The sequence below is a fragment of the Mesoplodon densirostris genome, chromosome 3, assembly GCF_025265405.1.
Source record: "Mesoplodon densirostris isolate mMesDen1 chromosome 3, mMesDen1 primary haplotype, whole genome shotgun sequence".
Classification (NCBI taxonomy): domain Eukaryota; kingdom Metazoa; phylum Chordata; class Mammalia; order Artiodactyla; family Ziphiidae; genus Mesoplodon; species Mesoplodon densirostris.
This window is the reverse complement of record NC_082663.1, coordinates 176,346,221-176,366,174: the sequence shown is the minus strand read 5'-3', so window position 1 is coordinate 176,366,174 and position 19,954 is coordinate 176,346,221. Positions and strand designations below refer to the sequence as shown.

At 41.3% G+C, this 19,954-nt stretch overlaps 1 protein-coding gene across 4 annotated transcripts in view; it reads right to left on the bottom strand.

Moving 5' to 3' along the window:
* Nucleotides 1-281: 281 nt before the first annotated feature.
* ZNF454 (zinc finger protein 454) overlaps nucleotides 282-19,954 on the bottom strand; it is a 25,621-nt gene continuing 5,948 nt past the window's right edge. Inside the window, exons 1-6 of one of the 4 annotated variants that reach the window (XM_060095015.1) lie at nucleotides 19,322-19,566; nucleotides 18,667-18,900; nucleotides 18,266-18,337; nucleotides 16,204-16,330; nucleotides 15,712-15,801; nucleotides 282-2,386 (exon numbers count right to left, since the gene is read on the bottom strand). In XM_060095015.1, the coding sequence (XP_059950998.1) occupies nucleotides 1,053-2,386; nucleotides 15,712-15,801; nucleotides 16,204-16,330; nucleotides 18,266-18,298 (1,584 nt within the window). In that variant the 5' untranslated portion in view covers nucleotides 18,299-18,337; nucleotides 18,667-18,900; nucleotides 19,322-19,566 and the 3' untranslated portion in view covers nucleotides 282-1,052. Of the gene's footprint in view, nucleotides 2,387-15,711; nucleotides 15,802-16,203; nucleotides 16,331-18,265; nucleotides 18,901-19,321; nucleotides 19,567-19,954 lie in introns of those variants that run through there. The other 3 variants (XM_060095016.1, XM_060095013.1, XM_060095014.1) reach the window with 3 other exon arrangements.

The following is a 19,954-nucleotide window of genomic DNA, read 5'->3' as shown; positions in this document are numbered from 1 at the left end:
GGAAAAACTGGGTGAGAGCATTTTGACAACTCCCTTCAGGCTCTAACCTCCCTTGTCCGATGCACATCAGGAAATGGCAAGTCACAGAAGTGGCAGTGCCCAGAACATCTCTAGGTGGCTGGGATCGTCACACCTGAAGCTGAGCATGCCCCTGACTGCCGTGTGTAGTGTAACTACAGTGCAGAACAACAGGCGGGGGGAATGTCTGCACAGATTAAGCCCCTACTTTAGGAATTATCCGAGGGTCAGAGTCAAACTGAAGCCCAGAGGAACTGGGTAACTCAGGAATTTTTATCAACCTCTGCCTTCCAGATAGGGGTCCTGAGTTCTGAAAGCTGGGTTTGGAGCAACATCCAGAATCATGGACTGTGTGTGAGGTCAGATCACCACAGTCTTCAAGGGCAAACTGGGTGGTAGTAAGTGATGTAATGTTATCAGTTAGGAGTTGCTAAATCAAAAAGGGACACACGGTTCAAATGAATTGTCCCAGGAGAAGAATACAAGTAAGAAGCCAGTGGACACATGAACCAGGGAAATCTGACAAAAGGTGGTTTGAAGCAGAAGGTGGGGAGCATAAATTAAGTAACTCCTGGGCCAGTGCACAGGTGACTGCACTTTCCTTACACTGGGTGTAAGCGGTGGGGGTGAGGAAAATAAAGGGTTCCATTAAAGGTAGAAACCCTCCTGTATAAGAGAATCAAGTACGGTAAAATGCTTATAGACCATTTTCTTATTTTTTTTGTTCTTGTGCTTCTCAATTTTTACAATTTTATAATTTCTCTTAATGGGCAACTAATTTCTCTGTTGTTAATGAAGGTCCATGTTGGTTCTGATACTTGGTAATTCAGACTAATTCAGACTATTCAACTGAGGCAGTTCTGAATTATGAGGAGTGTTTGCCATTCTTAAGTTCTCAAAACCCACACTACTGTGAACCTTGACTCTCAGTAAATAAAATGACTATCTTCATGTAAGCTTTCATGGTTATTCTGTAGAATGGAAATTCTCTTGCATTCAATAATTAATACACTTAGTCTCAAAGCTCTTCCATATCACTTTTCTCCAATATGATGTCTCTGATGCTGAATGAGGTTTGCAGTCTGGTTGAAAGCTTTCCCACATTTATTACATTTATAGGGTTTCTCTCCCGTGTGAATCCTCTGATGTTGAGTCAGGTGTGTACTTCGGATAAAGGCTTTCCCACAGACTTTACATTTATAAGGTTTTTCTCTAGTATGAATTCTCTTATGTTGAGTGAGGGCTGAATGGTCACTGAATGCTTTCTCACATATATTACATGCATAAGGTTTCTCCCCAGTATGAATTCTCTGATGCTGGGCTAGGGCTGATTGGTCCCTGAAGGCTTTCTCACACAAACCACATCTGTAAGGTTTCTCTCCAGTATGAATTTTCCGATGTCGAGCAAAGGATGAATTATCCCTGAAAGCTTTCCCACATTCGTTACACTTATAAGGTTTCTCTCCAGTATGAATTCTTTGATGTTCAGTAAGGGAAGAGTTCACCCTGAAAGCCTTCCCACATTCATTACATTCAAAAGGCTTCTCCCCAGTGTGAATTCTCTGATGCTGAAGAAAACTTGTACTCTGATTGAAGGCCTTCCCACATTCATTACATTTATAGGGTTTCTCTCCACTATGAATATTCTGGTGTTTGGTAAGATGTGCCCTGCACACAAAGGCTTTGTCACATATGTTACACTTAAAAGGTTTCTCTCCAGTATGTATTCTATGATGGTGGGCAAGGTGTATGTTTCGGATAAAAGCTTTTCCACATAAGTTGCATTCAAAAGGCTTCTCTCCAGTATGAATTTTCTGATGATAAGTAAGTGAGGAGCTCACTGAGAAGGCCTTGCCACAGTCCTTACATTCATACGGCTTCTCACCAGTGTGAATTCTTTGGTGATGGATGAGGTGTGTGCTCTGGTGAAAGGCTTTCCCACATTCTCTACATTCATATCGCTTCTCTTTAATAAGAATTTTCCGATTTGCATTAAGTTTTTCAGTATGAATCTTCTGATGTTTATTGAGGGTTGAACTCTTAGTGAAGACTTTTCCACACTCACTACACTCAAAGGCTTTTTTGCTAGATTGAAATCCCTGACTCTGAACAAAGGATGAGCTCATGGTGCGGTGCTTCTCAGATTCATCACATTTCTGGTCACCAACCACAGATGAAGTTTTCTCATGAGCAAGCATCACTTGCTGCAACTTTATCTCCTGGCTTCCATGCTGCCATTCCAACAGTGTATCATATTTCCAGTGACTATCTCTAGTGAATCTTTCCTTTATCATCCACTGACCCAATTCTCCTTCAGGAATATCTGCCTTGAGGGTTGATTTCTTACTCACAGGTGTAGTCATCCAATCTGAAAGACATCAAAAATTAAAATGTCTGTTTTATCCTAGTAAAACATCTAGTTGGGATAAGAACGTGACCTTGTTTATAATGCTAACAGAGAGGTTGTAATTTTGAAGATTTCTTGAAGTGAAGATAAAACAGGAAAAGGGAGAAGAGGTGAACAGAGGACATGGCAGGAAAGGGTTGACAACTATACAATGTATGAAGCAGGAGAGCTTGGAGCAGGCATTCAGAAGTCACAGGGCTGAGCTGGGATCCTGAGTACAATATTTATTTTCTTTGTGATTACAGAGAAGTTACCTGAATTTTGAAGCCTCAAAAACACCTGTAAGACCACACTATGCTAACAGATAAGAAAAAATTGTACCTTATTTGTTTTAGTGATATAGTCTTTAAAATAACCTAGATGTGACCTTAAGAAACCATTGAAACTAGAGGTCTATACTTGGTAGGAAAAAAGTTCAGCTTTGGAGTAACTACTAAAACCAGCATTTATGTTTTATAGACTCATTTTAGCATTTAGATGGAAAATAAAAAGTTAAGCTACTATAGAGCCTGTGAAACACTGATACCTACTAATAAAGTTAGAACCTCCTGCTACCAGTGAGGAAGCAACATCTTTAAACCTATATGAATAATGTGACATCGATATAAGGAAAATGTACCATGAGGATGTATATGTGAGCATAAAAAAATAGGAACAAAGCAGCAAATCTGCCAGGATATATCCAGTATGTCTTGGAGGCAAGGCCCTGAGTTTGGGGAAAGGAGTATACTAGTCATTAGAAATGGGACTCTGCTACTGGGATCTGGGCCAAGGTCCCATGAGTTGTCTGACAAAATGATTCCTCTCACCAAACAAATTCCACACTTACTCAACAACAGTCTCACTTGGTCTCATGGGTATCCTGATATTAACAAGCAGAGTTCTGAATGTATACTAGTTTTCTGTACGTATTTGTGAATATCTGTCTTTTGTGTTAAGTCTATTAAAGACTTTGTACTAAGAAATGCAATGATAAGGACTTGATACTAACACAGATGATGCAAAGATTCCTGGGAAAGCCTATCAAGAACAAGCCTCCCTCAATGCTTTTTTCTCCTACTCACTCCAGAAAATCTATAAAGAGCTATAATAATAATAATAATAATAATAATAATAATACTCCTTGTACTTACCTGGAAAAGAAAGTTAAACAGGTGCACTTTAAGGCTAAAATCCTTGTGAGCTTAGAATAATATATCCTTGCTCAAAACAAAGAATGCTTAAACACCAGTTTTGCCAAATCTCAAAATCTTAAGAACTGACTTTTGCTTCTGGACCTTACAGAGTAGCCTGTGGAAGACCAGATTCTTGCAAACACCCGAAAAATCTGAATTGAAAAAAAAAAATCTGTCTAAAGTCATCAGATATCACTTGAGGTCAACTTGATAGTCTAATATTTGCTATAGAAGGGAAATATAGAGGTGATCCTAACAGTGTTTTTTTGGTCAGAGAATTTGCTGAATTCTTAAGCTTCTCAGGGCAAGAGACTAAGCTAAGCAGAAATTCATAATTCTCTACAGTCTTATACTACTGTTGAGCCAAAAACTGGAGTTCAGGACCTTCTGGGGGGGGGGCTGTGGGGTGAACAGTGGTCAGAGTAAACATGAAAAGCTCTCAGTTGGGACTCCTGGAAGGCTACAACCTAGCAGCAAGGGCAAACAAGAGATAGGTAAAGCTTCATAAACATTCAACCCAATCTCCAGCTAATGAGTCCCTGGGTGGATGGATTAGGTGGTTTGTTTGTACTCCAGCTGCCTACCAGAGGGAAGGCAAATATTCTCTGGAGGAACATAACATCATCCAGAGCCTATTCACTCCTTCACACATGATGTCAAGGATTCAGTCAAAAAGTACCAGGAGTACTAAGAAATTATTGAATCAAGAGAAAAAACAGACAATGGAGAAAGACCCTCAGAACTCAGATACCAAAATTATCAGATATGGGGTTAAAAATAAGTGTGGCTAAACATGTTCAATAAAACAGATAAGAATGAGAACTTTAACAGAGAATTGGAACCAAAGAATCAAATGAAAATTCTACAACTGAAAAATATAACTGAAATTAAGAACTCAATAGATAGCTTTAACAGTATATCAGACATTGGGACTTCCCTGGTGGTCCAATGGTAAAGAATCTGCCTTCCAATGCAGGGGACAGGGGTTCGATCCCTGGTCAGGGAACTAAGATCCCACATGCCACGGGGCAACTAAGCCTGTGCGCCACAACTACTGAGCGTGCGCGCCTCAACTAGAGAGCCCATGTGTCACAAACTACAGAGCCCACGTGCTCTGAAGCCCAAGCATCACAACTAGAGAGAGAAAACCCACACGCCACAATTAGAGAGAAGCCCACGTGCCGCAAAGAAGAGCCTCTGTGTTGCAACAAGAAGATCCTACATGCCGCAACAAAGACCCGACACAGACAAAAAATTTTTTTTTAATAAATAAATAAAATGAATAAATATTTTAAGAAACAGTATATAGGACATAGCAGAAGAGAGGAATAATGAACTAAAAAAATACATAGGCAGAAAATATCCATGGTAAAACCTGGAGGAAAAAATTTAAAGAGACATATAAGACATGGTGAAAACATTTATTAACACATGTGTGACTGGAGCTCTGGAATGGGAGGAGGAAAAGAATGGAGCAAAAACATTATTTTTTTAAAAAAAGGTTGAAAAATGAATTTGAGAAGCACTATAGACTCCAAGCAGGATAAATTCAGAGAAAATCCACCAGGTACACCATAGTAAAACTACTGAAAACATAAGACTAATTTGAAATTTCCTTGAGAGAAAAAATATATTACCTTTAAAAGAGAAAAAAATAAAACTGATAGCTCTCTTTTCAACCAAAAACAAGGGAAAACAGAAGACAATGAAATAGGGACTTCCCTGGTTGCACAGTGGTTAAGAATCCGCCTGCCAATGCAGGGGACATGGGTTCGAGCCCTGGTCCAGGAAGATCCCACATGCCGTGGAGCAACTAAGCCTGTGTATCACAACTACTGAGCCTGCGCTATACAGCCAGTGAACCACAACTACTGAGCCCTCATGCCACACCTACTGAAGCCTGCACACCTCGAGCCTGTGCTCCGCAAAATGAGAAGTCATGGCAAGGAGAAGCCCGTGCACCGCAACAAAGAGTAGCCCCTGCTCACCACAACTAGAGAAAGCCTGCGTGCAGCAATGAAGAGCCAATGCAGACAAAAATTTAAAAATAAATTAAATAAATAAAAATAAATTAAATGAATGAATGAATAAATAAATAAATAAATAAATAGCTCTGTAATTGTCTAAAAAAAAAAGAAGACAATGAAATAGCATCTGAAGTGCTGAAAGAACATAATTGCTAAACTAGAACCCAACAGAAACAAAATGTCCCAAAAAAGTAAATATGAAATGGATATTTCCGTACAAATAAAAACAGGGATTGTGTCACCAGCAAGCCCATATCAAAAAAAATAAAAGGAGTGTTCCAGGCAGAAGAAAGATAATCCCAGGTGTAAAAGTAAGAAAAGGCAATGGAAAGAGTAAATAAAAATATTATTGCACAAAACAATAATTATAATGTATTAAGAGGTTGAAAATATATACATAATTAAAGTACATAGCAAAAATAACACAAAAGATGAAAGAAAGAAAATAGAATTGTTTTAAGCTATTAGCATTGCCTGGGAATTATTTATTTTGGATAGTAATAAGCTGGTTTTACTTATTAGACTTACCAATAAAAGACTGGTTAAAGAAGATACAAGCTCATACAGTCTTTAAGACTAGTTAAAGAAGATACAAGCTCATTGGAATATGGAACAATAAAAATAGTTGATTCAAAAGAAGACAAGAAAAAAAACAGACTTAAAGCAGGTGAGTAAAATTAAAATTAAATAATGAAGTAGCAGACGACCAATCCTATACATATTAGTAATTGGTCTAAATTATCCTATTAAAGAATTAAGGTTGGGCTTCCCTGGTGGCGCAGTGGTTGAGAGTCCACCTGCCGATGCAGGGGACACGGGTTCGTGCCCCAGTCCAGGCAGATCCCACATGCTGTGGAGTGGCTAGGTCCGTGAGCCATGGCTGCTGAGCCTGCGCGTCCGGAGCCTTTGCTCCGCAACGGGAGAGGCCACAACAGCGAGAGGCCCACGTACCACAAAAAACAAACAAACAAAAACTAAGGTTGTGAGGCTGGATTAAAAAAATAAAATCCAACTATATGGCACTCGGAAGAGAAATATCAAAAATATAGATACAGAAATAAAAGGAAAGAAAAGAATGGAAAAGGATTTATCAAGCAAGCACTAACCACACGAAAGCTGGTATACCTATACTAATATCAGACAAATCTCATAATATTACAGAAAACAGGCTTTAAGATAGTTCATATTAACAAAAGGTTCAATTATCTAGGAAAATATAACAAATCTACATTTTAACATAATATAACTTCAAAATGTATAAAGTAAAAATTGAGAAAATAAAAAGGAAAAATAGAGAAACCTTAACAATGTTAGTGAGATATGTTTACATACCGTTCTCAGTAACTCAGAAATCAAACCATTAAGAATAGAGGATCTGATAACAAGATAAACAAACTTGATCTAAATGATATACTTACAACACGATACACGACAATGACAGAATATACATATTTAAGTGCATATAGAACATTTACCAAAATTGAACATATACTGGGATGTGAAGTAGTATGAACACATTTCACAGGACAGAGATCATTCAGAATGTGTACTCTGAACTCAGTGGAATTATGCCAGAAATGAATAACAAAATACCAAAAAGACAGTTAGAAAATCCACAGATATTTTAAAACTAGTCCATACATTTCTAAATAACTGATAAAGCAAAGAAGAAATCAAAACAAAAATTAGAAAATATTTTAAACTAAATGATAATAGAACCATGAAATGGAACTTACAAAAGGCAGCTACAGCATGGTTAGAAGGAAATGTACATCTATCTCTCTGTATCAATTATCAATCTCAAGAAATCAGAAAAATAGCAAATTAAATACAAAGGAGAATGAAAGAAATAATAAAAATAACAGAAATCGATAACAATAAAAAATTGATAGGCCGCTATCAAGACTAGTGGAGAAAGAGAGAAGGCACGTATTACCACTATCAAGAATGATAAAGGTGACATCAAGACAAATTCTAAAGAGATTTATAAGATAATAGCATAATGAGGAAACTTTATGTCAATAAATTAAAAGACTAAATTCTATGAAGGTATAGTGTATCAAAATAGATGCAAGAAGAAACAGAAAATCTGAATGGTTCTACATCTAATAAATAAATTGAATCTTCCATTTAATACCTTCTCACAAAGAAATTTCCAAGCAGAGATGGCTTCACTAGTGAATTCTTCTGAACATTTAAGGAAGTCCAGTCTGTATACAAACAGGCCAGCGGAACAGATTATAGACCCAGAATCAGACCTATGCACATGCAGTCACCGTATGTATGACAAAGGTACACTGCAGTACAATGGGGAAAAAGATTGTCTTTTCAGTAAATGATCCTGGGTCAACTGAATACCTTTATGGAAAATAATGAAAATAAATCTTCCATGTATTTTGTAGACCTAAATATGAAAAACAAAAGAATAAAGGAAAACACAGAAGATCTTCATGGCATTAAATGTCTTAAGTAGGACACAAAAAGCACTAACTTTAAGAAAAACCCCAATTAATTGGACTATCCTAAAAATTTAGAACTTCTGTTTACCAAATAACACCATTATTCAAAGTATGAAATAATATTTATAATGCATATGTATCTATATGACAGAGGATCAAATCCCAAATGTACAACCCTAAAATGTATCAATAAGGAAAGATTAGACAACTAAATAGAAAATAGGGGAAGACTTATAGATACTTTACAAAAGAGGATATTTAAATGATCAATAAAAAAATAAAAAGATGATCAACTTCATCAGTCATAAGTTGAGATACAATGAGATACTCCATATATCCTCTAGAATGGTGAAAAACAAATTTTTAATGACAATACTAAGTATATAAGAGGACATGGAACACTCATATCCTGCTCGCTGGAGTATAAACTGGTATAACCACTTTAAAAAAACTATTTGGGGCTTCCCTGGTGGCGCAGTGGTTGGGAGACTGCCTGCTGATGCAGGGGACACGGGTTCGTTCCCCAGTCCGGGAGGATCCCACATGCCACGGAGCGGCTGGGCCCGTCAGCCACGACCGCTGAGCCTGCGCGTCCGGAGCCTGTGCTCCGCAACAGGAGAGGCCACAGCAGTGAGAGGCCCGAGTACAGCTTAAAAAAAAAAGGGGGGGCTTCCCTGGTGGTGCAGTGGTTGGGAGTCCGCCTGCCAATGCAGGGCACACAGGTTCAAGTCCTGGTCTGGGAAAATCCCACATGCCACGGAGCAGCTGGCCCCGTGAGCCACAATTACTGAGCCTGCGCGTCTGGAGCCTGTGCTCCGCACCAAGAGAGGCCGCGATAGTGAGAGGCCCGCGCACCGCGATGAGGAGTGGCCCCCACTTGCCACAACTAGAGAAAGCCCTCGCACAGAAATGAAGACCCAACACAGCCATAAATAAATAAAAATAAATAAATAAATAATAATTTTAAAAAAAACTATTTGGCAGTGTCTATTAAAGCTTGCAGGGACTTCCCTGGTGGTCCAGTGGTAAAGAATCCACCTTACAATGCAGGGGACGCAGGTTCGATCCCTGGTCAGGGAACTAAGATCCCACATGCTGCGGGGCAACTAAGCCCGCAAGTCACAATTATTGAGCTCACATGCTTCAACTAGAGAACCTGCATGCTGCAAACTACGGAGCCCACATACTCTGGAGCCCACGCCACAACTACAGAGCCCACGTGCCCTGGAGCCTGTGCGCCACAACTAGAGAAGAGAAAACCCTCACGCCACAACTAGAGAGAATTCCATGCACTGCAACTAAGACCCAACGCAGCCCCCCAAAAAAAAAAATTTAAAAAAAAAGCTTGCCTACTCATGAACATATACTCCTAGCTATATGCTTAAGAGAAATGTATAATGTACATTCTCTAAAAGATGTACAAGAATGTTCATAATAGTTCCAGTATTACTGATAATAGCTCCAAGCCAGAAATATACCAAATGTCTAGCAACAGTAGAATGTATAAGTAGTGGTAGGTTTACAGAGTGAAATATCATACCTCAATGATAATGAACCAACTATTGCTACATATGACAACATGGATGAATCTCAAATACACTGTGGAAGCAAAGAAGCCAGACTCAAAAGAACAGACACATATGATTCCATTTATAAAAATTTTTAAGATAGGCAAAACAAAGCTATGATCAGGGTAGTAATTATCTTCAGGACAAAAGAAACAGAGGGGATGGGAGGGGGATCTCTGGTGTTCTAGGAACATTTTATTTCCTGATATAGGTGCTGGTTATACAGATGTATTTATACTGTAAAAATCTGATGAGCTGTACACTTATAATTTATGTATTTTCCTGTGTTAGTATTACTTCAATAAAAGTTTACTTTAAAAATCTGGGAGTGGCTTTCAAAAATAATAATTTGGCTCAATAAAAACAACCAATTGCTAGCTTTCTTTTCTAGCAGCTATTAGATAGCTATGTTTATTAAAGCCTTTTCTTGACTGTGATCATAAAACATTATCACCTATATATAAGAGAAAATTGGCTTTTTAATGTTTTGTGTTACAGGAAAACACTCATCTAATTGTGTTATCAAGAGGGGGTCAAACACACCCTGGTTTCCCGATGCTGAAAATGAACTGAGATGGGGAGACTCGACCCTCAGAGTCAGTTCTCACTGGGGCCCAGGTCACTTTATGGGGGCTGAATTAGGAGCAGTACCTGTAGCTGCATTGGGCCACACTAAAAAAAAAAAAGTATGGTTTTAAACTATATATCGATAACTCTAGGGTATCAAACAAGGCATGCAAGTAGAATGATCCAAACCCTATACAATGTAGTCAAGAGGTCACCCCCAGGGAGGGACCAGAAACTGACCCAATTTCCTCCAAATCATCAAAAGTTTCAAGACTTGGCACTATCAAGTACATCTGAGAGTGGGGGTGGATAAAATAAGGAGTTTTGGATTAAGGTCAGTTTATGAAGCCTTTATGCCCTCAGATCCCTTCCCCAACTCAGAGGAGCTGGAAGGTTTCCCTCTCCCAACTGAGGAAAGCCTCTAACAAGAAAGAGATACCAAAACAATCAAAGAGAAAATTTGAGAACACAGTGCCTATAAAGGGAGATGAAAGTGTTTTCGGAAATCATTATCTTTAGAGGTAAGATATTACAATTGTAAAACACGAATAAGAGCTTACAAATAAAACAAGAGTTCTTGGAAATCAAAAAGGATGGCAGAATTTGAAAACTCAACAGAGAATTCCCACCATAAACAATTAGAAAACCAGGGAAAAAATGAAACAACTATTTTTAGGCAATGGAAAAGTAATCCTGGAAAAGTAAACTCACGGTGACAGAAGCAGACCTGTGGTTGCCAGGGGCTGGGGACAGGGAATGGGATTAATTGCAAAGAGGTAAGAAGGAATTTTTGGTTAGAGATGACAAAAAATGTTATTCCTTTGATTTGGTGACAAATTTGTCAAAACGGATCAAATATTACACTTAAAATGGTGAATTTTATTGCATGTAAATTATACTTTAATGAAGCTGATTAAAAATATTTTTAAAATATCAGTAGATGAACTGGAAGACATAACTGAAGAAACCTGTCAAAAGTAGAACAAAAAGAACATAAAGATGGAAATTTTAATAAAAAGATAAAATTAGGGCTTCCCTGGTGGCGCAGTGGTTGAGAATCTGCCTGCCAATGCAGGGGACACGGGTTCGAGCCCTGGTCTGGGAAGATCCCATATGCCGCAGAGCAACTAGGCCCGTGAGCCACAACTACTGAGCCTGCGCGTCTGGAGCTTGTGCTCCGCAACAAGAGAGGCCGCGACAGTGAGAGGTCCGCACACCACGATGAAGAGTGGCCCCCGCTCACTGCAACTAGAGAGGCAAACCTCTGATAAGATTTATACAGAAAAAAAAGACAAAAGTAAATTATTATTAGAAAAAATTCATGCTTTCATTCAACAAATATGTACTGGGACCTGGTGAGCTGAGATACAAGAGCAAACATGACCAAGTCCTTCCCTTATGGATCTAAGAGTAGAAAGCATTACTTAAACAGGACACAGAAAGCACTAAGATAAAGATCATTAAGACAAAGACTGATTATGAACTTCTGCTAGTAAAGAAAGAGAAAAGATAAGCTATAGAGTGGCACACATATTAACTGATAAAGTATTCAATTCCTAATTATATATAGAAGTCCTACAAGTGAATAAGAAAAAGATAAACTATAACAGAAAAAATGGATGAAGAATAAGAATATGTCACAGAACACAAATAATCAACATATGAAAAGATGTTCAACTCCACCAGTAAACAAGGAAGTGCAAGTTAAAACCACAATGAGATACCATTTCTTAGGAATTTTGGTTAAGTTCCTGTTACTTGCCAAAGTAACATCAACTAACCTGCATCAACTATTAGTATAATTTGGATCAACTAATTTAATCAGCAATCTGGGACCATCTAGTAGAGCTGAAGAAGTATATACTCTTAAACCCACTATTTCTACACCTATGAATACACCTAAAGAAATTCCCAAACAAGGCCCATGTGTATAAGGAAGTATGTACAAGAATATTCAGGTCTGGACTTCCTTGGTAGTGCAGTGGTTAAGAATCCACCTGCCAATGCAAGGGACACAGGTTCAAGCCCTGGTCCAGGAAGATCCCACATGTTGTGGAGCAACTAAGGCCGTGTGCCACAACTACTGAGCCTGCGCTCTAGAGCCCGCGAGCCACAACTACTGAGCCCTCACACCACAACTAATGAAGCCCGCACGCCTAGAGCCCGTGCTCTGCAACAAGAGAAGCTACCTCAATAAGAAGCCCGTGCACCACAACAAAGAGTAGCCCCCACTCACCGCCACTAGAGAAAGCCTGCGTGCAGCAATGAAAACCCAACGCAGCCAAAATTAAATAAATAAATTAATTTAAAAAAGAAGAATATTCAGGTCAGCATCATTCAAAAAGCAGCAAAACGTCTGGAAACAACCTACAGGTCTATCAGCAAGAAAATAGTTAAATAAAGGTATAGCCATTGAAGGAGTATCAAAGCGCAGTTAAAAATGACTAGAGCTACACATCTCAACAAGGATTTAAAAAAATGCAAGCTGTGGAAAGGTATCTATCGTACAATACATATATATCAAGCTTTAAAGTGTGCAAAGCTAAACAATATTGCTCAGAGCTATGGATAAATGTGGTAAAGAGCAAGAAGAGCAGCACAGGAGCTAATGTAAAATTCAAGCTAGTGGCTCTCTGGTATGAAAGGAGGAAGATCTGATGAGGAGGGGCACATCGAACTTCACATACGCAACGTTGTTCTGTTTCTTCAGCTGGAGAGCGGGGTATGGAGGGTGTTTGCCCATTCTTCAGGCTGTTCAAAAATGTTACATATTCTGTTCTGTAGATAGGATTACAGTATCAAAATATATTTGCTTTAAGTAAAAAAGGGAAATGATAGTGCTAAGTGTCGAAATAAAATTATAGCATGTAAGAGAAATAGGAGCTGGTTCTTTACAAAAAGTCTCAACAAATTTTAGAGGAAAAAACACAGATAAAGTTGGAAATGAGAAAGAGGATATAATATAAAATGTTAAAATGATAGATGAATACCATGCGCAGTTGTAAATGAATACATTTTATGGCTCAAGAAAAGATAGTTTAAAGCTAAAGGGCAAAATGTACAATTGATATAACAAAAAGAAACTAAACAGATTAATAAATAAGGAAGAAATGTAAAAAGTTATTAGCAAACTACTCAAATTAAGGGATCAGGCCATTTTCTTTAGGTTTACTGGGTAAACAATTTCTGTAGAATTAAAGCTATTTTGGAGAAGGGGGGGGGAAATGACACCATTTGAGGGTCACACTGGTTTAACCCTCATCCTGACTTGCAACAAAATGGCAACATTAAATACATTGATATTAGTTAACCACCCTGAAGTTCAGTTTTCTGTAAGTGGGGTTAATCATATTTGCCTCACAGGCTATAAGGTTGAAATGGGGCAGCTAACAAATCCCCGGAAATCACCCAGCACAGTGCTGATCCACAGAGGCTCAAATGTCAGCTCCCTGCCTACACTAGATCATGGCCCAGGGAAGAGAAAAATTTTTAAATAAAGCTATCAGAAGGACTTTTTCTTACTATTATTAAAATTAAGTGTCTTTCTAAACCAAGAGTGATTGATGTAAAAATGGAAAAGTTCTAGATCCGATCCTTTGAAAAATCAGAGATAAACCTATTATCATTGTTCTACATGGTTTTTGAAGTCCTAGCCAGTCATTAAGAAGTGAAACAGAAATAAGAAAAAACTATACTAAAAACGATTCAGTGAACACTTTAAGAATTGGAGAGTGACAAGGGGAATAAATATTTGGAAATGACTACCACTTCTTTACAGCAGCAATTTCCAGTTGAAAAACAAGGAGGTAGTTCTATTAAAAAACAGAACTATAACTTTAATAGGAAATTGAAGGAACAACTATAAAACTTTACTAAAACTTTACTGGGGGAATTCCCTGGCGATCCAGTGGTTGGGACTCTGTGTTTCCACTGTTGTGGACCTGGGTTCAATCCCTGGTCAGGGAACTAAGGTTGGGGAACTAAGATCCCGCAAGCCACGTGGTACAGCCAAAAAAACAAACAAACAAAAAAAAACCCAACAAACAAACAACAACAGCAACACAAAAACCCAAAAGTTTATTGGGAAATGTAAGATTTCTTTCCATGTCTGACTGGCTGACCACTAATCATCCTTCGTGAATCAGCTCACAGCTTAGGGTGTCCAGGAAACAAGAGGTGCTGGAACAGAGGCTTGTGAAAGGCATCTGGGAAGGACTGAACCATGACCTCATGGTTTTTCATGTCATTACTCGTACCTGATTATAAAATCCCTTCTAGGCATAAAAGTCCCCTTCATCTTCACAATCCCCCCTCAGAAGTGCAATAAAGAATTAGTGTCAGTGATGAATAAGGAAGAATAAATGATGTTATTAGGCCAGAGTACTGGGACAGTGGATTGATTTCTTTTAATTCCCATCCCTTGTCTTTTTTTGCTATAACACTGCTTGTATAATATAATACTGAGTGAAATATTAAAAATGCCTTAGTTTGGGTGTAATATTAAAAATGCCTTAGTTTGAACATACAAATTCAGAATGCTATTGGAGTAAGTTAAAAGATTTTTTTGATAACTGAGTTTTGGAGTTAAGACATATAAATTCCATAACAGATTAGAGCCTAGACATTCCAGTAAACAGTTACTTACTGTAGGATATAAAGTCCTGCCTACTTCATTGGGCTCCTGTGAAAAATCAATAACAAAAGGTTTTTAAAAATATTTTACAGTTGGCCAAATGCTGGCAGAAAGTGAAATGTAATGTCTTGAATATGTCAATAGCTCTTTAAAACATTGGGGGGTTTAGGGAAAGGCACCCCTGCTCCTGTTCTTAAGCTACCAGATCCAATGGGTTCCTCAAAACAAGTAACAGCCACTAAACTGTCATGTTCTCTGTATCCCCAGGCAACAAGTCTTTGCCACTTACTAGGTGCCAAGCACTGTGCTGGGCATGAGCAATACAGCAAAACAGGCAAAATATCTGGCTGTGCTCGTATGGTGCTTACAGCCCAGTGCAGCACCAACAGAAGGTGGAGAATAATTAAATGCTGAATGTAGGTACACGTGGATGAACAAATACGAAGGTGGTTGAAGAAATGTGCAATGTTTAGCTAGAAGAGCTTTCTCAGTAGGCACATGGTGACGGGCCCTGAGGACCAGAAGCTGCTCAGCTGTGTGTAACCCATGCTGTTCCTCCTCACTGGAGAAGTGTGAGCAGAGACTGCACGGTCAGATGCTGAAGGGAACAACAGGACACACAAGCACAGTGGGGAGCCGTCCATCTATGCCAAATAGAGAGAGAAGAAAAATCATGGGAAGGAGGATCCAGGGAGGCACAAACTGCCACAAGAAAGGAGTGCCACATACACGTGGGGACAAATATGGCAACAAGGTATTGAGGTGAACATGAAGGGAAAAGATGCTCGTTTCTCAGTCCACAGGCCTGGCGCACGTGCTGTGTTCCTCCCAATGCCTCCCACATGCAGGATGCTTACCAAGACAGAAGTCTCCCAAGGAGTCTTCCGGCATCCATTCTTCCCCTTTTCCCAGCTGGGAAAACATATCTGGCTTGGGTCCTAAGAGTCCTGTTTTTGAGGGAAAAAAAGGGCCATATCTGTTCATACCAGAGATAAAATCATTGCAAGGATGAGATCTGGTCCGTGGAACTTCCTGGAAAAGGTGACCTGATAAGGGTCCAGGGTAGACAACAGTTCCCAGAAGGAGGAAAAGATGGTTTGGGCCTGACACAGAGAATCCATTCCCGTCTTTCTCTCTGCTGGAAGGGAGGGAGGATTCGACCTCTAGTCACCTTTGAGACATCTGCACTTAGACTCCAAAGAGCCCTGTGCCCAGGACACAAAGGATAGGCACTGAGATAACATCCTCAGAACAGCTCACTCCCAACCCAAACTTCTGTATGGAACCAGTTGAAGGGTCCCAAAGAAATCTCCAAATATGAAGATGAGCCTTCAGAGGCTCCCACTTACCCAGGGACACCAGGTTGCTGTAGTTCTCCAGCATTACATCCCTGTACAGGGCTCTTTGAGCAGGGCTCAGCTGCGCCCATTCATCCTGGGTGAAAAGCACGGCCACATCCTTGAAGGTCACTGATTCCTGTAAGGGCAAACCCATCCCCGTTGACTGGTGGCTACTCCCTCACATGACTCTCTGGGAAATGCTGTGACCGTCTGCAGGGCTGTTAGCACAGAAGGGGGATGGTGTTCTGTGACAAGGGAAGCACTTCCTCAGGGTCTCCTAGGGGTCAAGCTTTTATCAGACTTCGTTCCCCTGAAGAAAAATACCTTGTGGAGAAGACAGGCCTCCTCAGCACTGGGACTTCACACTGGCTGTTCATCTTGCCCAAAACATTTTCTCCCATCTCCATCTATCTGCACAGCCCTGCCTGTACCCCCACCCCCATGACCAATCCTACCCAGGTCTTGGCTTCAGCATTACCTCTTCAGCACCCCTCCTCAACTGCTCCCATTGCACCTGTGCAGGGCCATCCAAGCACTGTCCCACTTTATTGAGTTTTGGTTTACTTTTGGCTTCCCCCACTGGACTGTTAACTCCAAGAAGCTATGGACCATTTCCACATCTCCCTTGTCTTCCCATCATGTCTTCTAGAACATGGCCCGTGTACCCAGCACCTGTTACAAATGTGTTAGCAACTCCTGCTTTTCTTCAGCTGAACCCAACACACATACACAGTTCCCATGGAAACAGTCCTTCTGGACAATGTGACCTTGTTCCCTCTGATCACAACTAGTACCTTCTGTGGAAACTCTTGGCTGAGAGGCCAAGAGAGCTGTTGTGAACTGAGAAAGAAAAGTAGAAGCCCAGAGAAGAAAGGCAAGGGTCCAAGAGAAAGGACTTTTAGATTATTCTAGACCCCACTTGCCTAGCTGAAGTACAGGTGCATTTTGGCCTTTGGATTTTGGGCAATATCCCAGTATCCTTCCAATAAAGGCCTGCTTTTGCTTAAGGTAGTCTGAGTTAGGTTTCTGTTACCTGCACCCAGAGCCTTGCACAAAGTAGGCTGAACCAAGGAACATTTGTTGGACTGAACCCATGAACCAATCTGTCAGGGACCATTGTTCACCTTTCTGTCATGGGCATAGATCTAATACTTGGCACATTTTACATCCCTAATACAGGTCTGCTGAATGGCAACCAAAATTATGGCAGCCTGTAAACACAAGATAATTGTGTGACACCAACAATGAATTTGAGGAAAAGGCTAGGGAAGAGAAATATCACAGTGGACTGGCACCATGAAGACAGGTTTCAAAACAAAAGTGGTGCCTGAGATGGGTTCTAAAGGACAAGCTAGAAACCAAGGAGAAGGGTGAGCAACCAGTGAGCTGGGACTGGGTTGACATGGCACTTTCAATCGGCTGCTCAGCCTTTCCAGTGATTTCTGCCACAGATTCCTGCCCTGGACAGGTTTAAGTGTGAATGAATTAGAACAAATTTACCAAATTCATCAGAATTTGTACACTCAAATGAATGTTGTCTCCTTCAAAGTGGAGTCCATACCCTTATTCTAAAGAAGTTAGCACTGCTCAAAGCTTTTCAGTAATTTACTGAAATTGAAAACATACCACTTGAGTGATTTCATTTGTACCCAATATTCCTCTGAAGTAAAAAGCCAAATATAATTTTTTTTAAAAGCCCAGTAAATCCCACCTTTCTCAGAAAGCATTCCAATTTCTCTCTTCTATCACTGCTATGTTAGGTACTGCCTTTACCACTTTAGACCCTTATTTTACTTGCTAGTGGAAAGAGCGCAGGTTTCCACTTTGGACCAACCTGGGTTTCACTTCCAGTTGTGTCACTTAGGTGAGATTTAGCAAGTTCCTGAGCTCTGACACCCACCAGGATGTGCCCAAGATGGCGGGGCAGGAACGGGTCAGGCTCCTGAGTGAGACTGGACTGGGAGAAAAGCTCCTGGTCAGGGGAAAGAAACAGGCCCACCCTCTTCAACCACTACATTCAAATCTCCTAAGGCAATTTAGAGGGGGAAGCCCACAGCAATCCCTCACTCACCTGGACCATGGTTGGCAGGCACCTGACTGCCATTCCTTCTTCTCTGATGACTCAGGCTGGTAACACCTTCTACTGTTTATGAGGAGAGGACTGGGTCAAAAGATATCACACAGCAGTCCAGAGTGGGGCTTTGAGCATTCACACCCTGGGAATCCTCCAGTACTCCAGGTAGTGAATTCTTAGTCGCTATTTGCTCCCAATCCTCTCTCCTCCTGGAGGGTCTTTCTGATGGCCTCCCCTGTAAAGGGAATAGCTCACCTTGCAGTTACTCCCACCACCCCCCACCAATTTTTCCCCTAGCAATCTGAGTCAGATCCTCCATATCTTCCCTTCTGTATTTAAATACTTTGACTTTTCTTGAAGAAAGCATCCTCCAGCCCGTTTTCACACTTTCTACACACCCTCCAGCCTTTTGCCCTTAAATTATGCTGAGAGATCTCAAGAAAAGTGTGTCTCCTGCCTGGATGGCTGCCTAATCCTGGGGCGGGGAGTGAAAGAAGTAGGGAAGGAGGGTCGTCTTCTTTCTCCTAGAAAAGAAGCTAAGAAGGCTGGATTTTCATTGTCGAGACGTCTCTCAAGGCCATGCCGTTCTCTGGCCTCAGGCCTCTCCTTCTCTGGCGCCCAGTTTGGGAGACCTGGAGTCAAAGGTGGGAGAGAAGCAGTGTATTTGTGCGGGGTGGGGGTAGGAGTGGGCGTTGGGCGCCACGAATGTTAATCGTACAACCCACCCTCCCGCCCTCTGCCAGGTCCCCTGGGAAGCTGCTGCAGGGGCTGCGCAGCTGCTGACCCGGCCTCAGCGAGTTCCGGATACTGTGATCCGGACAACACCGGGAGCATCTACCACAGAGCGTAAATGGGCTTCCCGGAGTCGTTTCCAAAACACACGCCAGAGGCCCTGACCGCATCCTTTTCCACATGCACCCGCAGATTCGGACCCTAAACCCGAGAGCTCACACCTGGCCTTTTTGTCTTTGGAATCAAACCTTAGCCATACGTCCCGGGAAGTTTGGGGCATCAGATTACCGTCTTTCAGAACGGACCACGACCCAGACCTACTCGGTTTTCATCCGCCCTTCCCACCGGGCTCCACCACCCCAAGGCTGCTCCCGCTCTCCCGATGCGGCTTCGGTCACCGTGTCTAGTCAACACTGCGTTGCCCTTCGAGGAGCCTCTGCCCACGGCGCGAGACCGCCACCGCCACATCGCAGGCAGAACACAATGAGCTGGAGTCTGCAGTCCGGATCCGAACTGCGCTTGCGCGTTGCCGGGAGACCCGCCGAGCCGGATTCCCTCAAGTCAGAGAGCTGCAGCGCTTCTGCTTCGCAGACTCCACTTCCCAGAGGGCGAATCGGCGGCAAGCGCCCGCACCAGCGCCGGGCGTAGAAAGTGATATTGCGCGCCTGCGCAGATTAGTGCCCCGCTGCTCAACACCCCCACCCCCCACCCCACCAGACCAAGGGGGTTTCCTTGCAGAAACTACATTTCCCAGGGACCTCGGCGGAGGCGTCACGGTTCCCTAGGCAGGTAGCCACCCGCGCGCTAACCCGCACGTGAGGATTTGGTTCCGTTTGGATCAGACTAGGGAAGGCAGAGACCAGCGAAAAGTTAACGAAGGGATAAGAAAGGTCAGTCCGAGGAAGCGGCACCTGATCCGGTGAGTAGAGCTGATCCAGGACGGCCCCCAAGGAC